Source organism: Camelus ferus, chromosome 8 (assembly GCF_009834535.1).
Source record: "Camelus ferus isolate YT-003-E chromosome 8, BCGSAC_Cfer_1.0, whole genome shotgun sequence".
Lineage (NCBI taxonomy): Eukaryota > Metazoa > Chordata > Mammalia > Artiodactyla > Camelidae > Camelus > Camelus ferus.
This window is the reverse complement of record NC_045703.1, coordinates 15,665,769-15,686,127: the sequence shown is the minus strand read 5'-3', so window position 1 is coordinate 15,686,127 and position 20,359 is coordinate 15,665,769. Positions and strand designations below refer to the sequence as shown.

Here is a 20,359-nt window from a genome sequence, read left to right as displayed (position 1 = left end):
GAGCAATACCCACCCACCTCGATCTATTTTTTATTCACTTTTATGAAAATGAATTTAGATCTAAAAGCATGAGCAGAATTATGCAAGAAGAAGCAGTCAGAGACAAAAATGAGTCATCTGTGTTTAGTGACTTCTTAAGAATAATAAACATTCCTAATAAAAACGCAAATCCACACACATGAAAAAATAACAGAATGTGAATGTTGTTCAGAACAGAAGCAGTATGGCTGAGAGAAAAGAGCTATTTCTAGGAAATAATCTGGTTTCCCACCGTGGAGCTCGTACATAGTAATTACCGTCTTTGTGTTCAGTGCTCTCCTTGGGTAAAATCGATCAAATATTGTTAGAACATTTGACCTGGTTTATAACAGGCTTTAAGAATTTGGGAGGTAAAACTCCAATGCCAATGTAAAGAAGTCACCCAAGAACAGGAAGGAGCTGCAGGAGAAGCTATTAGGCTCATGCACCTGTTTTTGTTTGTTTTGTTCTGTAACATCTGTGGTCTTTTAGTGGATTGGTATGGTAATGATCCTTACCTAAAATACTGATCTGAGTTGCAGTTTGATTGAAAATGCCATCTCTTTCTTCTCTTTATAGAAAGCATCATCATCCACCAGTTACGTATGAACTCCAGATGAAATGGTAAACCAAGCACATACTGGGTGTGTGTACTTCCTCTTCGTCCCTGTTGAATGGATAGTATTTCTACAGCTCTCCATCATCATTAAGGTCCTCCATGCTACTGATCGCTACTGGAAATAATTTTCTACTTCCAGTGAATTTTTTTTTTTGAGGATATAAATGGAAAAACTGAAAACGGTGTTGCTGATAATATAAAAATAGTTGGCAAGAGCAGTTCAATCTTGGCGTCAAAAGGAATTTCTCTTCCTTTTGCAAAGCTTTCAGGTCCATGGGCACATGCTATGTAATTTATTTTTATAATACACTTTGTAATGTGATTTGTTTTTCCTAAAGTGTTTCCTTTTTCATAGTCTATGGCACATATATCTGTAGAATACATTGTCAGTTCTTCAAATGCATTGCTATTGGGGTATTCAAAAAGGTGACCTATACTTACTTTTATCAATTTGTTGTTTCTGAAAAAAAAAAAAAAGTAAAACACTCTATATATTTCCTGGGGCAAATTCAAGAAGTAAAACCAAAGCAGGAGATTCTGGGAGAGGTATTACTGTTGCTTGCACGATGCTGTGGTTCTGATTATGGTTCAACACTAACAAGTAACACTCTGATTAAAGAGTTTAAATTTAAAGACTTAAGCCAGTTTTTAAAGTTGCTCTTTCTGGTGTTCTGTGCCAAAATCTCTGGATGAATTGCTTTTCATACGGAACAAGTTGGTAGGAGGGGCGGTATGAATTGAACCAGTTAAGTGTTATTGGATCAGCTTCTACTGACAGGTCAATTATCTTTCTGTTTGCATTATTTGCTTATATGCACAGGACTTATAATAAGGACTGTGATTTCAGGATATTTCTCACAATCTAATCCAAATGAAAGCCTGAAAATAAAAACCAACCTAGATAGTATCAGCATCTTTTAAAAAATTGGTAAAGGAAATCCCTAGATAACATTTTTTCTTGGTAGGATTTGGACAGGTTTTCATAACCACATACAGGTTAGAAAATATATTCTTTAAAAATTCAAAGCATAACATACGTTACTCAAATCTCAGTGTCAGACCTGCTGTTGAATTTTGGTTTCTGTGAAAATTTGCATTTAAATCTACTTGGAATCCTAAGAGTCTAGGTTTTTTGTTTTTTTTTTTAAAGACTTTGTTAATGTGGACATGTTTTCAATAAGGTCTTTAAAAAGATCATTTTAAAGATCAATGAAGAGTTGATACATCAATTTCTAGATGCAGAAATCACGTATCCTGTCACTTTCCTGAGAGTAAAGAAAGAATGCTTCTGAGGGTCACGCAGGTAACTAGAAAGAACACGAGTAACACTGTTGGCCCATTTCTCAGTCCACAAGTTGTACCCGGGTTCATAAGGCCATAGAGAGGGGTCCACACTGAATCTCTGGAACAGAAAAATTAGTGTTGGATTTCCTTCCCTCTGTATCTTTGGAAGGTTTTAAGTATACCTCGTGGAATTGGCAAATCATATTCAGCAGGTATTATAAGTTAAACAACTATATTTTATGTAAAATTAGCTTTGATTTTTGTGAGGAAACGAAACGCTACAGTAGGCTTGTCCCAGCATGAATGATTGTGAACGCATCACAGAACCTGCAGGGCTTTCGTTACTGATTAAGAAAACTAGAGTGTGTCTGTGTGAAGGTTTAAAAATTTGTTCTGATGGGTTTTGATTTCTGAAAGTGCTTCTGAACTGTAACGACAGGTTCAGTTAGGAAAGGGTTTAGTCTTGTTACATTTATTGACTCACAGTTAAGTCCCCTATTTGCCACTGCTTACATGTCTGATGGCAAAAGTACTCTGATCTATCACAAGCAAATAACCTTCTCAACGCGTGGGAACTTTATTACACTAATAGTGAAAAGGTTAGAGGGTAAGACTATTTAAATAATTCTTGGTTATAATTTAAAATGTTACAAGTAATTTATGTATATTTGGATCTAAAGTTTTTATTTCCCCTGAGTTTGTAATGAAATTAGGTACTTGCAATGCAGAGTGAGGATGATGGTGCAATCGAAGTCACTTAGATGGATGGTGCCTTTTTTCTGCCCATGCTGTGCTTAAATCCTCTGTTTAAACTCAAATGGAATCTGAGTGACAGATGCGTAAAATGAATCTAAGTTAATTTAAAAACTAATGGTCTTGAAATAGAATAACAGAATATTAAAAATAAAACAACCAGATCGTAAACAGTCATATTCCAATACCAACATCCAGTTGAAACAATTGCCCCCACGTGCAATCCTGGCATCATCTTAGGCTCACATAATTTCTACATCTTTTATTGTAAATAAATTTCCAATCATCAGTATGAATGAGAATCAGTTTTGAATGGAGTAATTATGTTTTCTGAAACATAGTCATAATTACTGTTTCCAGGTTAAGGTACAATTGAATTAATCCATTATTCAGCCCTTTTCTTTTTGATGAGAGAGTGGTTTTTGAGGGAATATGCTGCAAACATGTTTTTTCAAGTATTTCATAAAATATTAGGGTTTGATGAAGATAGTGGTAGAATAAATATTCCAGATATTAGATGCCTGGAATGTTCACAAAATATGAAGAATTAATTGTATCTTAGGACAACCACTTAAAAAAATTCATGGTGCGGAACAGCTAGCTTAAACACGCAGAGAAACGAAATTATTCACAGCTTCTGAAAATCAGTGACGAAGCAAAAGTAAATGGTGTATCAGACAATGTAATATGGTTTGTGTCTTTTCTCTTCATACTGTGGTTGAATTTTCCTGGAAATAAAAAGAATAGCAAAAGTAGGGTGTGGTCATGAATCTGATGAGCAACAATTCTAAAAATAACAAATATGCGAAATGGAAGTTTTAGAAAAACACATCTGGCACCTGAGGCATATATCCCCCTCCAGACTCCAGTGCTGTGCCTCTGCTAAAAATACGAATTAGAGGGCAAAGAGGAAAAACAATAAAAATTGTTGTAATAAATTCATAAACATTGGGAGAGTTTTGTGGAATTCATTTTGCTTAATGGCTATTAAAATTTTACTTTCTAAAGTTTTTAGTGTTTACTCCATAACTAGATGATGAAAACTGTGTTTGTTACCTAGGAAAAATACCATAGATTCATAAATTTGGACAGAAGTGTTTAAAGGTGCCATGACATGATACATTGATTTTCTGGTGTTGTTTTCTTTTTGTTTATGTTATTTGGGTAATTTTACCTCACCATTCACAGATTTTGTTATTTTAACAGTTCAGATTTGTATTTATTTAGATTTTGCTTTAAAAATATCAGATGTTAGTTTCTCCAATGTAAGAGGCTTATAATGTTATCAGATATTCTTTGAAGTCGTGCAGGTTTAATGGATTTTCAAAAGCAAAAGATTGCATTGAGAAATTCTGGAGCTACGTTCTATTTTCACAGCAGTCTCAATTTTGTCTCTTTTAAGTTTTATTAAATCCATGAGAAGTTTATCATTTTTCACTACAGCTGGGTGAATTTATGGATATGTACTTGTCTTTTATACGAATGTAATATCCAACTTTCAGTTCTTCACGGGCTATTGAAATTATTTAACCCATTAAGATATTCTCTGTGTTATCTCCCAAGTCAACCGTGTTTATCAAAATCTCACCAGAGTGAGAAAAACAATTGTGATACGAAAGCATTGTGCAATATTCTTTTTTGAGTTGGAACATAATATCCATCACATTAAAATCATTTAAAATGAGTATTCAACCTTTTTTTTACTTAAAATTGTTTACTTCAAAATATTTTTCACTTCTGCATTTTGTATTTTCTTGAAAATATGGTGCTTCTCACAGTGCATAAGCAGAAGCAGTCCAGCAGATCCGCCAAAATGAGAGACGCTCTTCCTCTGAGTTACATCTCAGTTTGATTGCTTAGTGAGATGAAGACTGCAAGACACCAAGAGATGGAACTGGTTACAGGGGCCCCTCTCCCTTTGAGCCACACCAAGTGCATCTTCGACCGACATTCAGATATTTTCTACTGTGTTCCACTGTCAATCTAAAGGTGGATTACTTGGTAGAGCAGAAGTTTCGCCAGCAGTCCACAGTCCAGCCTCTGCCAGGGCAGTTGGGTGATGGTTTCAGTGAAGTGGGGTGGAGATGACGGTGGGGTTGTGCTCTGAACCCTTTTATTTATCCACCTTGAGCCAGAAATGGTGGTCTGTGGTCATGGCCAATCCTAACTTAGCTTTGCCTTGTTGGGTTTCTCTTGTTCATTGTCTAAAGATAGATATATCAAAAAAGCAGGCAAGGATGATGTCTAAACAAAGAAGCCTTCCACAGGAAAGGTGCAGATACCAGGGGTCTTGCCCACAGGGCAATCTTTGGCTTTTCTTCTTGGAGGAGTGGAGCTCTTTGGTGCGCGTGGTTTCAGAGCACTGGCCCCAAATCTCTTTACTTCATGACTCCCCAGGAGAAGGGGTCTCAGGATTCCCCCCGTATTTGCTCAAATGGATTTGCTCCCTTTGAGCCCCGGGCTAGAGTCACTTCTAATGAGAACATGGGTAGAGAAACTGGAGTGACCTTCCTGGGCCCTGGGCTTGTTAACAAACTCTTTCCTTTTTCTTTCTTTAAATGTTATTAAAATTGACTTTTGAAATTTGTGTTCCATAAATCCCAAGACACCTGTGAAAGATGTCAAACACAGAGGTCTCTCTTCAACTGGGGCAGCCTTAGTGACTGCATGTCTCTGGGCACAGCAACATTTCCGCAGATAATGGTTGGAACCTGGTTCCCTAAACTTCCCAGATAACTTTTAAAAAATTATTTTATTTTATTTTTTTGTGGGGGAAGATAATTAGGTTTATTTATTTTTATTTTAGTTATCTTTTAATAGAGGTACTAGGGATTGAACCTAGGACCTCGTGCATGCTAAGAACATGCTCTACCACTGAGCTATACCCTCCCTGCCCAATTTTTTTTTTTTTTTAAAGATAATCAGTCCTTTAGTTTCCCCTGGCATTATTTCCAGCATTTCTTTCAGAGATAAGCATCTTTAGGAGGAAAATCTTCTTTTATTTCTCTTCAGGAGTCCATTTGTCCCATTCTGCCCTTACATTGACCAGCACTGGTGTACAAAGCTGTCTCCCCAGTTTGACTGTAAGCTTCTCAAAGGCAGGACTTGCACATTAGTCACAGGGAAGACAAGATATTGGATAAATGTTTGCAAAAGGCACTGTAATTCCTTCTTCCAGCTGCCATGTCTTCTTTCCCCCCATCTCTTCACAGAACCTTTCCATGACCATAGCCACATTCTCAGTCTGGGTCTTTCTGGCTCCCACTGCATATTTCTTTCTCCTCCTTGAGAGCAAGAAATACACATAGTCAAAATGGCAGGGTGTTTCATAGACACTTAGTTGTTGAGTCAAATCACAGAGGGTTCCTCCATCAGCAGTAGGACCTCAGCCAGCGTGTTCGGTGCCAGATCTTCCTCACCAGACTGACCCAGCTGCTGATTCTTCCTTTGCAGGAGCCTCTGTGCCCATGGAAGGTTTCAGATGAGGAGTATCTGGATTAAACAAGAAAAGACTCAGTAATCACTGATTCTAAGAGAAGATATTCTCTCTGCAAGGACAAAGTGCCCTCATCTTATCAGAACACAGGATGGTCTATGCTAGCCTGACAAGAGCGATGTGTTCAGGCATTTTCAATTCACAAAGAGGCTAAGCACTGGTTCCCACATACAGCATTGTAGGCAGTGGGGAAAATGGACTACATAAGCAAACAAACCGAGTATCTCCCAGAAATGGAGGGTACCAGAGATCTCTGTTCCCAGGCAAGGGCATCCTGCTAAGACCTTGCTTGAGAAAAGGAACATGATCAGCCAGGATATACAGTTTTACATACCATTAATTGTAAGTGCAGTTATAAGGTTCAGCTTTCTCTACATCCCTTTATTTTTGATTCAATTGTCTCCTGGGTGGGGAACCACAATATCACTTACACCTTAAGACCCATTTCCTTAGTCTAGCTTTTGACATCATAAAGAGGATAAGGTGAGGTACCTCCCCAGACCCCCTATAACTTCCTGTGCACACATCTTATATGGCGCTGACCTCATTCTATTTCAACTGTTTGTTGGCAATTGTTTCTCTCACTAAAATGTGAGTTCATTTGGAGTAGGTCAGGTTAGTTCCACAAGATTTATTGAATATCTTTTCTAACCTAGACACTGCCAGCTGTTGGAGACATAGAAACGAATAAACACTATCTCTGACTTTGAGAAGTTGGTATCTAGTAGGAAAGGCAGATGTAAATATATTTTTCAGTAGGTGCAAGGATAGAGGTATGTGTAAATTGCCTTGCTCCCAGAGAGCAGTTCTAATATCAGTTTGAGGGGACAAAAATTCCTCAAATTGGCTGCTGACCTGAATCTTGAAGTTTGAGTAGACAATTTCAATAGAGGAGGGGTCTGAATTCGGGGAGCAGTGGGTCGCTGCCTGGGTTTAGGAATCAAAGACAGTGAGTGCAGGTAATTCCTCTCCGAAGATTCAGTGACAATTAAAATGATGTTGTGGAACAGTGTGTCGAACTCCTACCTTCTTCTTTGGTGTGCTCGTCAGAGGGAAATCCTAAAATCCTACACTAAAGGGGAGGGAGGATGCCAAAATGCGCAGAAAAAAATTTCATCTTCAAATTTTTCTTGTATTGCCATAAAATATGAATTTTCATTTCATCAATTTCCCCTTTTTGATCATTCATCTTTTAATAGAAACCGCTAGGTGAGCTAACATTCGGTCTCTCGACGCCAGGGTGGTTGCTTTCCTGCTTGGGTCCAGCATGTCCCTGGATGTTGGGTTAATAGCCTGATTCTTTTTTTCCTTTTAGGAGGTTGTACAGCCACTGTGGAAAACAGTATGGAGGTTTCTCAAAAAACTAAAAATAGAACTCTCATACTACTCAGCAATGCCTCTCCTGGTTACATATCCCCTAAAACTGAGAACGCTAATTTGAAAAGATACATGCACCCCAATGTGCACAGCAGCATTATTTACAATCGCCAAGATATGGAAACAACATAAGTGGCCATCAACAGATGAATGGATAAGGAAAAGGTGTTACACACACACCCACACACACACCTACACACACACACATACCATACTACTCAGTCATAAAAAAGAATAAAATGTTGCCATTTGCAGCAACACGGATGGACTCAGTATTATGCTAACTAAAATAAGTCAGAGAAAGACAAAGTATTGTTTGATATCACACATACATGTGGAATTAAAAATAAACTATCGAACATAACAAAAAAGAAACACTCACAGGGAACTAGTGGCTACCAGTAAGGACAGGGAAAGGAGGAGGGACAAGATAGGGGTAGCGGATTAAAAGGTACAGATTTCAATGTATAAAAAAAAGCTACAAGGATATATTGCACAGGGAACATAGCCAGTGTTTTATGAGACGCATAAACGGGGTCTAATCTTTAAAAATTGTGACTCACTGTGTTGTACACCTGAAACTTAATATTGTACGTTAACTATACGTCAATTAAAAAAACCTCAAAACAATGTGCAAAACCTAAACGTGTACACAGAAGATGCTTAAAGGAACGCGGAGTCCACTAATGTTAGAAAAATTAGTGAGAACAGCTCAATTAGGGACACGATAATAGGGTTAACCAAGTGACATGATTTAATGAGGACAAAAGGGTCACCGATCACGCATCCCACTTAATATTTATATTTGCGCCCTGAGTGAAGTTTGTTTTTTTTTTTTTCAATTACAGAAAGTCGCGGTTTTTATAACTCAAGCAAACACTGTCAATCACACAAGGCTCAGGGTCCTTCGGTTTGGTCTTTTCAATGCTCCGATTACCTTCGAGGTAAAACAAAACCTGTCTGGCGCGGACGCCACCCGCTCCTGGGCCGACGGCGGTGGGACCTGAGACCCGGAACCGCCGTCGCCATGACACCGAAGCTGCCAGGAGGCGTGGGCGAACAGAACCTCCCACTGTGGAGACAAGATGCGCCTATGGCGCAAGCGCAAGGCCTCTGCGCCCCTCCCCCAGGGCCGCGCATGCGCAAACGTAGCTTCACGCTCTATGGTTAGAGGCCCTCACTTTGTCGTCACAGGGCAGATGATCAGGCTGCGTGCGCCTTTTCCCTCCCTCTTCCATCCTCCTCCCTTTCCCCCTCCCCTTGTCCCTCAGTCTTCTCCCTCCTTCCTCTCTCCCTCCCTCTGGCGTCCCCTGTCGACTCCCGCTTCCGGTCGGCGGCCGTCTGCGGAAGGGTGTCCCGCCTCTTCCGCCTTCACAGCGGAGGTGGCGGCGGCGGCGGCGGCGGCGGCGCCTGCGCTTCTGTCAGGGCCAGCAGGCGGGTTCCCTGGGCGGTCCACCTGCGCGTCGCGGAGCCGCGCCCTGGGGGTCGATGGCGATGAACTATAACGCGAAGGATGAAGTGGATGGTGGGCCCCCAGGTGCTCCTGGGGGCACCACTAAGAACCGGAGACCGGATAACACGGCCTTCAAACAGCAACGGCTCCCGGCTTGGCAGCCCATCCTTACGGCTGGCACGGTGCTACCTACCTTCTTCATCATCGGCCTCATCTTCATCCCCATTGGCATCGGCATCTTCGTCACCTCCAACAACATCCGCGAGATCGAGGTGAGCGGAGGGGAGGCAGCGGCGGTGGGACTTGGCGGCGTTGCGGGGGTGAGGGGTCCTCCCGTCTGCCCCACTCCTTCCTGGGCTGCCGGGACCGGCGGGCCCCGCCCTCCCCCACCTCTCTCCCTCGGGTTCTTCTTTCACTTTCTGCGAGTTTTCGGAATTTGCAGTTTTGCCCGCGCTTCCTCTCGCTATTTACACGTTACAGAGGGAGTGAAATGTATGGAGAGTGTGGGTGAGGGGAAGAACACCCCTTTGGTGGGCGGTTTGTGTGGTATGAACCTCCAGCGGAGGTTCAAAGAGAAAAAAAAAGAAAAAGAAAAGTGGAAAGAAGTTTCGTGGAGATGAAACTCCAGGAGAATTGGCACGGTCAGAGTGTTATTACCTGTGTGGGGATTATCCCAGGACACGGAAATTAACACTTTAGCCATTGTTGGGGAAAGGATCCAGAGTCATAGAGGCACTGATGATTTTTATGTGAAGCTGTCATGTTAGCAGATCACACATTGCGACCTATGACCGAAGTGTGAACAGTACCTTTCATTTTGAGCTGTTAGATGCTTTTAGTTGTAGGACATGATACCGGTAAAAGGTTACCTGAAACTTCAATTCCGGTTTTGCTTTTAGGCTACATTGATTAATAACCATGCCCTACATTCGCGCTAGTTGCCCCCCCCCCCCCCCGAGTTTAAACTTTTTAAAAAAATCAATGACCACACACAGAGAAATATTTGTGGATCGCTTACTGAACATTTTACTGATATAAGACAGGATATATAACTTGGGGGAGCATTTTTTTAAAATTGAAGTATAGTCGGTTTACAATGTGTTAATTTCTGGTATACAGCATAGTGATTCAGCTATACATATATACATAATTCTTTTCATATTTTTTATTATAGGCTATTACAAGGTATTGAATATAGTTCCCTATGCTATATAGTAGACCGTTGTTGTTTATATGTTTTATTTATAGTAGTTAGTATCTGAAAATTTTGAAATCCCTCCAACCCCCCCACTCCCCATTCCCCACTAGTAACCATACATTTGTTTTCTATGTCTGTGAGTCTGTTTCTGTTTTGTAAATAAGTTCACTTGTCTCATTTTTCTAGATTCCACATATAAGTGATATCATGGTATTTTTCTGGCTTACTTCACTTAGTATGAAAGTCTCCAGGTCTATCCATGTTACTGCAAATGACATTATTCTTGTTTATGGCTGAGTACTATTCCATTGTGTATGTATTCACTGGATAACTTTATCCAGTTATCTGTTGATGGACATTTAGGTTGTTTCCACGTCTTGGCTATCGTAAATAGTGCTGCTATGAATATTGGGGTGCATGTATCTTTTCGCATTAGAATTTCCTCCAGCTATATGCCCAGGAGTGGGATTGCTGGATCGTAGGGGAAGGTTTTTTTTTTTTCAGTTTCTTAAGGAATCTCCATACTGGTTTCCAAAGTGGTTGCACCAGTGGGGAAGCACCTTGACTTCTGTCAGAGAAGCAATCATAATATCTTCACCTGTCTGCAGTGGTGAACCATAGGTTGATACATGATGTAAATACTTTGTGTAGATGTCCAGTGTTAAACATCTGTGTGTTCTCTTTTCTTGAATATCTGAGAGTATTTGTATCTGTTTGAAAGGACAGGTACTGGTACCAGGTTCTCTTGCTTTCTTTTGTTCTATCAGATTATGTCACTTTTTCCCCCTCTAATTTTATTAAATACCTTTAAATTTATGCATGTGATTTAATAGAACTTTTAGAGAAATCTTATTTCAACTACAGGAATAGGCGTAAAAGTACCTACTTTCTAGTTTAATTTACAGTGTTACCTGTAAAAGCAAAATCTTTTTTTAATTGTACAGTGCTCATTTCTGTGTTAATAATAAGAATAGTATCTACAGCAGAGTTTTTAAAACTCTAAAAATCTATTTACTAAAATTTACTAAAAATTTATTTTCAGTTTAATAGCTAGAGAAAGTATCACAATATGTCTTTTCAGCAAATATTTTTGTTTTATGATTTTTATCTCCCTAGTAGTCCTTCAGATGTAGTACTTCTTGTTCCCCAACCACACCAGGACCACACATATCAGGATATGAGCAAAGTGGTGTAATGCAAGGACCTTAGGCTCTAGGCTGGGTTCCAACTCAGCCACTAACTAGCTCAGTTTCTTGGAAAACAATCTCTCTGAGCCTCAGTTCCTCACCTGTAAAATAGGTAAATAATAATGCTTACTTTGTGAAATGTGAGAATTAGAAACAATAGAGATAATATTCCTGGCACTAAGTTTGTACAATAGTTATTGTTATGATCCCTGGTCAGGAGATGAGAAATGCAGTCAGACAGGTGGATATTTGCTAGTAAACTAGAAGAGTATTGTAAAATTGAGACAGAAACCAACCCAGATGTCTTGATTTCCAGTCTTAAGCTTTTACACTATACTAGGATCCTTACTGCAGTGTTAGTGTTTAAGTAGAAGAAAATAATTTAACATTAGAAGTTTCATCATCTTATTTAAACTTCTTAGGATACTAAGAATTAAAGTAGCAATAGTTTGGAATTTTATATAAGGAGCATTTACTAAATTATTGGGACACAACTGTCAATATTTACTATACTATGAATATAAATGTTTACTTTCTTTAAAACTTTGGGATTCTGAAATAAAATAAGGTTCTTCACACTAAGTAGTTGGTGAAATGGGAATTTCTTAAACAGTTCTGATCTGTGTAATTCTGATTTCAGGTTGCCCAAAGAGTCTGCTGCAGCTTGATCTAGTTAAAAGGGCACAAGGCTGGAGGTGATCTTAGGCATATTTCTGAGTCTTGATTTTAATGTTACTGGAAGAGCCAAAAGATCCAGACTCGGTGGTCTGTAAGAGGCTGTACACTCTTAACATTCTATGACTTCCAACTTTAATGTGATTTAAAGAAAAATGCTGCATATTCAAATTTTATCACCTTTGGAACCAGCGGAAATGAAAATCAGGAATGATTAGGAATTTTGTACCAATGCTGACATACAGTTGTGCAGATAGAATAATTAAAAAAAAAATTGTTGAATACGTAGAGAACTGATTCTGAATAGGGTCTGGAGTTATAAGAAAAACCTAGGGAGCTTTCCCGAAACACACATTTGTTTCTGACTGCTCTCCACCCTTTCTCAGCCACTGGTTTAGTTTATGTTAAGGGTTATTAAAAGTAAATGTGTAATGAGAAGTTCTTACCAACATTCACTTCTATGCTGTAAGTTGCTCACACCTCTTTAGCTTATTTCTTCATTTCTGAACATTTCAAGAACTTTCATTGCTGTAATACATCAGATTCCTAAGCCAAAGGAGAACTCGTCAAATCAGGATGCTTTTGTAATATTGCTTAAAGTGCTAAGATCAGAAATCCAAACTTTTTAGGTATAAAAATCAGTGGATCTTCACCCTTTTCCCAGAGATTTTTTTACAAAAAATTTACTTTTCTTGTAAATCACATTGGGCTCTCCCAAAAAGGGTGTAGAAAGGTATTTCAAAATGTTAATGCTTCTATTTAGCAGTATATCTCCTCCCCATCATTAGGTTTATATATCTTGTTTATTTGGTTTTTAAGATTTTCCATGAGATAATAAAATGAAGTTGTGAGAAAATTAAAGTTGTTAATTTTATCATTCATAAGAAAATATTTTAAATATTTAATATTTAACACTAAGATTTAATATCTTCACTTTTTATTAGCGAGGAATGAATATTTTCTTTAATTTGGTAATTGTAGGAGTCAGGCATATCTTTCCACACAAAGGTAATGTTTACTTAGTCTAAAGCCCTTGTTGGTGAGGCTGAGGTAATAATTGAATAGGGCTAACTTGACAGAGACTAGGTGTGTAATTTCACACATTTATCAATGTGAAGTTGCGTAGTTGTAAATTAATGTTTAGAATCAGATGAGGACATTATTCAATGTGATATACAGCATAAATTTAAAAGCCAAACATTTACTTCAAATTAATATTGCCAAAAATGTTCAAGACACATTTTTATTAAATTTTAGTGGATTAGCACCGCCACCCCCATGCACACATGTTTGATTGAGAAACCCCAGCTCTCTTCTTCACCTTATTATTGTTTGATTTATTGCCCTCAATTATTTAATCCTGGTTATTTTCTGTTTCCCTAGTTTCTGATAAAAATAAATTTTTATCTTTTGTTTTTACTCCTGTGTAACTTGGATTCTTAGAGTCTAAGATTTAAGGAGGATCTTCTGTATTTAGTATTCTTGTTTATACTTAGCCTATAGTTAAGAGTCAAGGAAGAATAAGTTGCTTTGTAGAAATGATTGCTAAAAATAAGGCAGTGTATGTTAAGAAGTGTAAAGATTTTAATATTCAAATGAATTGCAGTTGCTTAGAAGCTGACCCTTGGAAATTAAGAGGTTTGATTAGTGTTTTTATTTGTTTCTCACCTAACTTCAGTACTTAGGGCATGACAAAGTGAATATGGCTAGCCAGACCATTTTTCTAAGTCCCAGGAACTGAGAATGGTTTTACAGATAAACATTTGCAATTGAAATTGATGATAGGGAACACTAACTTTCAGCCCTAATTATGTGAAATGCTGCCCCCCCAAAGCAATTTTATTCTTATTAGTATATCTGTGTTACCAGAAAATTGTTCACAATTATTATATTTTGAATTTCATCAATAAAAGTTCGTGCAAATTTGTTTTCTGTTATATAAGAACCTACAAAATACTAATTTTGATCTTGCCTCTTGGTTTGCAAAGCCTGTAAACTATTTGCTTTCTGGCCCTTTACAGAAAAGAATTTCCTGCCCTTGACTTAAGAGTTTTAAAGAAACATACTGGCACATTGAGCATTTGTTACAAAAATAGCAGTGTTTAATTTATACACTCTAATCCTCAATAATCTTTTCAAGGTAGGTATAGTGATGACTAATAATTGCTTGTGTCCTACCTTGAGAATACTTTAGCTAAATTTACCATTAATCTTGGCTCAGGTATTATTATTCATTTCTTTGTCACAGTCATATAAAGTGCAAGCAACTAAAGAAATTTTTACTTTGGTTCCCTCTTGTCCTCATTAGCGCCTGGAGAAATCTCAAATAATCCTTTTTTATTTTTATCTTTTTAAAAAAATTTTTATCTTTTAAAGATAAATTCTTTAGTGTGGAATCATTAGTTCAAAGGAGTGCTTAAAAATGCTGTTTTTAATTTAATCTAATTAATACTTAAAATGATTTACCTTATTACTCAGCATTTTGTTGAGTGACCTGTTTAGATCTTACATTGATTTCCTTTAAGACAGATTTACATTCAAAAATGGAAGTGTTCCGGTTCTTATACAGGGTAAAAAATTGCATGTCCTTCAGATTCCTCCTTCCCCACCGCGTTAAATTCAGTCAGGTTCTTAGAAATGGGATGCATTTTTAGAATTACTAAGAAGAATTGCCAATTTGCCAATTTGTTTTAGGAGAACAATGACAGTAGTAGCAAAACAAAGCTGAGAAACATGATAACTCTTAAAACGAATCTAGTCATCTCCATCTGTCGTTCTGTTTTGCCCCTGGTTCTTTGTTTTGAGGTTAAGCTTTCGGGAAGGTCTCCAGCTTATCATTGTGTTCTGCACTGTGTCTTGTATGCTTTTGACATTTAATAAGTATTAATTTTTAAAAAGAAGGGAACTGTAGTTCCTTTCCCACCTGGTAGCCTCTTTCTTTCTAGGATAAGTTGTGAACTATTATTTTAGTATAAGCTTTATTTTCCTGCTTTTATTGAAGTTATAATTGACAAAAACTGTATATATTTACAGTGTTTATTATGATGACTTGATATATATGTTGTGAAATGATCAGCATAATAAAGCTGATTAAAATGTCCATCACCTCCCATAGTTACCCTTTTTTTTTTTCGTGGTGTGGTGAGAACACTAAAGATCTACTTTCTTATTAAAAAGACAAGTGATAACAAGTGTTGGTGAGGGTGTAGAGAAAAGGGAACTTTAGTGGAATGTAAATTAGTACAGCCATTATGGAAAACCGTGTGGAGATTCCTCAAAAAGTTAAAGTACAGAACAGCCGTAAGATGTAGCAATCCCAGTAGGTATATATTTAAAGGAAATGAAATCAGTATCTTGAAGAGAGATATCTGCACTCCCATGTTAATTAACTTTACTCTTTTACTCAACAGATTTTATTACAACCTGGACTTTAGTTCAGGCTACCCTTGAATTTTAGCTGATAAAGGATACAGTGGTTTTTCAATGGTAAAAATTCATAGACTGAGTTAAATTGATCAAGAATTTTAATCAATATTGAGCATTTTCTGTATGCAAAGTCCTGTGGGCATAGTGGGTGACAGAGAAGAGCCTGCACACAGGATCTTTTTTTTTTTAAATGCTCAAGCAGAGAGCCCTCTTAAGGAGCTTGAACCTGGAATCTTGGGGGAGATGAAACATACACATAAAAGGAAAGCTAAGCGTTGCTAGATGAGTGGCACAGACAGAGTACGCCTTAGTTCAGAGAAGACAGGATCACACCTGTCTCTAATAACCATGGAAAACTGGTGGAGGTGGGCTTTGAGCTGGAACTTGAACGATAAATAACACTTCTAAAGAGGAGCTTGAATGTATTCCAAGAAAGAAGATTAATATGAGCAAAGTTGTAGTGACAGGAAATCAAAAGGTGTATAGAGAAAATAGGAGTAATGGCAAATAAGCTGGTGCCAGGTTGTGGATAGACTGGGTATTTGATAATGAGTGTGTGAAACTGGGGCAGTGAAATGATGAGCACAGTATGTATCAGTTAGGTTTGGGTTTGCTATGTTTTCTAAGGGATTTTACACAAGATTTTCATTCTGGTGTAAAATCCCTTAGAAAACATAGTTCCTGGCTAGTATGGAGGCTCTGTTGTACTGAGTCCTCCCTCTGTCTACTGCTGTGCCGTTCTTAGGGATTGACTCCCATGCTCACAGTCCAGAAAGGAGGCTAGAGTTCTGTTGTCACATCCTTTTCCAGGCAGCAGTGTGGAAGAAGGGATGAAGAATCAGGCCTTTAAAGGAAGGTTCTTGGAAGTGCACCATACCACCTCCACATAGTGACAAGTCCACACGAGCTGTAAGGGAGGCTGGGAAATGTGGTCTTTATTCTGGTAACAGGGTCTTGGCTAGTAATTGAGAGTGTCATACTGTGGAAGAAAGGTAGCGGGCAATTGGAGTGGAGGGGTTGGTCGTGAATAGCCTCTGGAAACACGGGCTGTATATAGGAAGATTTATCTGGTGGAAGTCTGTTATGTTGGCTGGATGGGAGCTAAAGCATCTGTGTGTGAGCGTTAAGTAGTTTAGACATTAAATAATGATTGCAGCTTTATAGTGGTTTCAAGTTTACTATTGACTTGAACTTGATTTCATAGTGAAAGGCATGTGTTGTTTTGCACATGAAAAGCAAATCCGTTGTATGGCTTTGCTAACTTTTTAAAAACAAGTTATAGATGGAATATTGAATATGATGACCTTTCTCTTATTTTCTTCAGCCTTTCCTTTTTCCTTCTCTGTTCAGTATATAAATATATTTCCATTTCTCTTAAAAAATGAAAACATCCTATGTTGGTTCTATTTAATAATAAAAATATTAATAATGGCTAACATTTGAGTGTTTACTAAGAATTTTACATTCACATGTCATTTGATATAATGAGACTTCTAAAGATAATGCTGTTATTCTGTGTTGTTTTTTTTTAAAGGGAGACACTGAATCTGAGATGAAGTCATTTATTTAGTCATATAACTGGAGTTCAACTCCTAGGCCTCTGACCTCTTGTTTTGTTTCCTCTATTTTTTCTTTTTCCACACAGCCTGTTTGGAAGGAAGGGTCCACACTCATTGATGATGTTCATTCCGTCTCCCATGAACTCAGTCTGTATCTGAAGTATGTTAGACGGTGGGAGGTGCTATGAAGATGAATATTCACATTCAGGAAGGGGAATAGGAAGGGTCTAAGTAAGGATGGTTTCCAGTTTTAATAGAGTAGTCAGGGAAACCTTCAGTATAGTGGTATTTGAGTAAAGGTTTAAAAGAGGTGAAGGAGTGAACCATGTTGATATCTGAAGGAGGACTGTTCCAGGCAAAAGGAATAATAAGAATAAATGTGATGAGTGTGCTTAGTAGGATGTTTGAGGAAGGCAAAGAGGCCAGTGTGGCTGGAGCAGACTGAGAAGTCGAGGTGATACTAGAAGATGATGTTAGAGAGGTCAAGTAGCGGGGTGCACATCACATGGGCCACTACAGTTGTCCCTCTGTATCTGGAGGGTTAGTTCCAGGACCCTGGTGGATACCAAAATCTGAGGATGGTCAAGTGCCATATATAAAATGATGTAGTATTTCACATACAATCTATGCACATCCTCCTGTATATTTTAAATCATCTCTAGATTATGTATAATAGCCAATACAATGTAAATGTTATGTAAGTAGTTGCTGGCTGTGCAGCAAATTCAAGCTTTGGTTCCCTCTTGTCCTCATTAGCGGAATTTTTTAAATTGAATACAGTAGACCCTTGAAAAACTCAAGAGTTAGCCTGCTCCCATCCAGATCTGTTTATAATAATTTTATAGTTGGCCCTCCACATCCCTGGTTCTGCATTCACAGATTCAGCCAACCTCCCATCTTGTAGCACTGCAGTACATGCTTACTGGAAAAAATCCATGTAAGTGGACCCATGAAATTCCAAACTGTTTTGTTCAAGGATCAACCATATTTTTTATCTGTGGCTGGTTGACTTCGTGGATGCGGAATGAGCAGACGTGTAGGGCCAGCTGTATCAGGATTTTGGCTTATACATTCAGTGTAATGCGAAGCCACTGAAAAGTTTTACTCAGATAGGTGACATGATCTTAGGACAGTCACGCTGGCGATGCTGTGGAGAATATTACCTGCGGAATAAGAGTAGTAGCAGTTAATTCAAGCAAGAGATGATGGTGTCCACAGTATAACGGTTGCAGTGAAAAGCAGTTAGATTTAGGATATATTACAAAAGTAGAGGTAATAGAATTTTCTCATTGTAGTGGATGTGTGGGGTGTGAGGGAAATTGTAGAATCAGAGATAACTTTAAGATATTTTGGCCTGCATTGGAAGGATAGAGTTGTAATTTTGTAACCAAGCAAGGGCTTGTGTGCCCAGGTTGCAGAAAGCCAAACTCATGACAGCAAGTGTTTGCAGCAAGTAGGGGTTTATTTGCAGGGCACCAAACAAAGGAGTGGGTGACAAGTCACAGATCCACTCCGACTTGGTCTTTGAGTTAGGGATGTTTTAAAGGGGAAGAACGAAGAAACTGGGATTAATCATTGTCTTGTGACATTTCTTAATCATGGTTTCAGGAATCAGGATATCTTTGGTTTACAGTTCTCTGGCCAGGTGGTCTATGGCTTGGGGGTCTGTAGGCTCATCTTACCCTGGAGAAACAGCTCAAGTTAGTATGTTAATGAAATCTACAACAGCAGTTTTTGGATGTTAAGGATGTTATCCACAGCAGCAGTCTTAGCCATCTGACTCTGTTAATTAGTTTTCAGTTAGCACAGGATTGAGGTCAGGGGGAACAAGAAAGGGAATAAAGTTTTGGATAGAGAGATTAATCATTAACTCAGTAAGAGAACGTGTTTATCAAGATGGGCAAGACTGGAGAGAAAGTTTTGGCCTGATGGTAGGAGGCTGGCAGGGTGAGAAGCTGAATAAGGAGTTATGTTTTTGACTTTTTACCATGAAATGCCTTTTAAACCTCCAAGCTGGAAATAATAAGTAGATAGTTGAATATGTGAGCCTAGAGTTTAGAGGGAAGGTTGAGTATGGGGTTAAACATTTTGAGGATTAATCAGCATAGATGATACATAAAGGCATAAGATGGAATGATTATAGGTCAAAAGAAAAGTGGGAATTTCTAAAGACAGCCTTGAGTCACTCCAGTGTTTATAGAGGTGGGGAGACAGGAGGAACTAGCAAAGGGGACTGAAAAGGAGCAGCCAGTGAGGTAGGAGAAAAATCAGAGGAGCCTGGTGTCCTGGAAGCTAGTTTTAAGGAAGAGCATGTGAACAACCATGCCCAGTGTTGCTGCTGATAGTTCACATAAATGGAGGACTGAGCTGACCTTCGAGTTCACAGCCTGAACAGTCTCCGTGAACTTGTCTTACGGTGAATGACATCACCATCCACGTGGGTTTTCAAGCCAGAAACCCTGGAAGTCAAGCTAAACTTACTTGTTATCACCCTATCACTCCATCGCTAGGCACTGAGTTCTGTAGATTTTACTTTCTCTATATTCTTTGAATCTTTTTTTCCCATTTCCACTGCCTTTTTCTTAGTTTATCTTAACATTTCTGACCTGGATTATGCAGTAACATTCTGTTTTTCTTCAGTCTTTCTGCACGTTACTGCCAGAGTGATCTTTTTAAAAAGCTAATCTGAGTATTTCATTCCCTTGCGTAACATTTCTCCTATGGCTCCCTCTGGCATTCAGGATGATGTTCAGACCCCTTACCCTTAACGTGGAATGTAGTTTTCTTCATGACAGGCTGCTTTCTGTTCCTCTGGCCTCATCCCCTAGCACTCCCCTGCCCTTTGCTCTAGCCACAGGAAACTAATGTAGTTTACAGAATGTGGCATGCTGCTAGATCAACCTGAAATGTCCTTCCTTTTCTTGGTTCTAACATGGTTGTCAAATTTTATTCCTGTCAACACTACGGAAAGTCTTCCCTGATTTCTCCCCTTTCCCACCTGGTATATGTGGATGCTTCTCTCAGGTTCCATAAGTACTAGCTTATGGCCTGTCATAACATCATCAAATTATATTTTTAAATTATTGATTGACTTGATTTTGTGTCCCACTAGTATGTAAATTCTTTTGTGACATGAATAATGTATTTTTCCTTTATGTATTCCCATCCTGTAACAGGGCTTAGCATCTAATAGAGATCTGAAATATTTGAATGAATGAATGAAACTCAGTGGGTATATTCAAGGAATTTTACAACAGTTTATTGATGATCTGAATAGTATTGTGGGTCTGAAGGAGTTACTAAAATTAGCCAAG

The 20,359-nt window shown here is 38.5% G+C and overlaps 2 protein-coding genes across 2 annotated transcripts in view; both read left to right on the top strand.

Annotated features, from left to right (window-relative positions):
* FILIP1 (filamin A interacting protein 1) overlaps positions 1 to 4,359 on the top strand; it is a 175,595-nt gene extending 171,236 nt beyond the window's left edge. The window contains 1 exon segment of the mRNA XM_032484481.1: positions 598 to 4,359. Within this exon segment, the coding sequence (XP_032340372.1) occupies positions 598 to 638 (41 nt within the window). The 3' untranslated portion in view covers positions 639 to 4,359.
* Positions 4,360 to 8,866: 4,507 nt separating this feature from the next.
* Positions 8,867 to 20,359, top strand: part of TMEM30A (transmembrane protein 30A) — a 34,461-nt gene continuing 22,968 nt past the window's right edge. Inside the window, exon 1 of the mRNA XM_032484488.1 lies at positions 8,867 to 9,272. Within this exon, the coding sequence (XP_032340379.1) occupies positions 9,036 to 9,272 (237 nt within the window). The 5' untranslated portion in view covers positions 8,867 to 9,035. The remainder of the gene's footprint in view (positions 9,273 to 20,359) is intronic.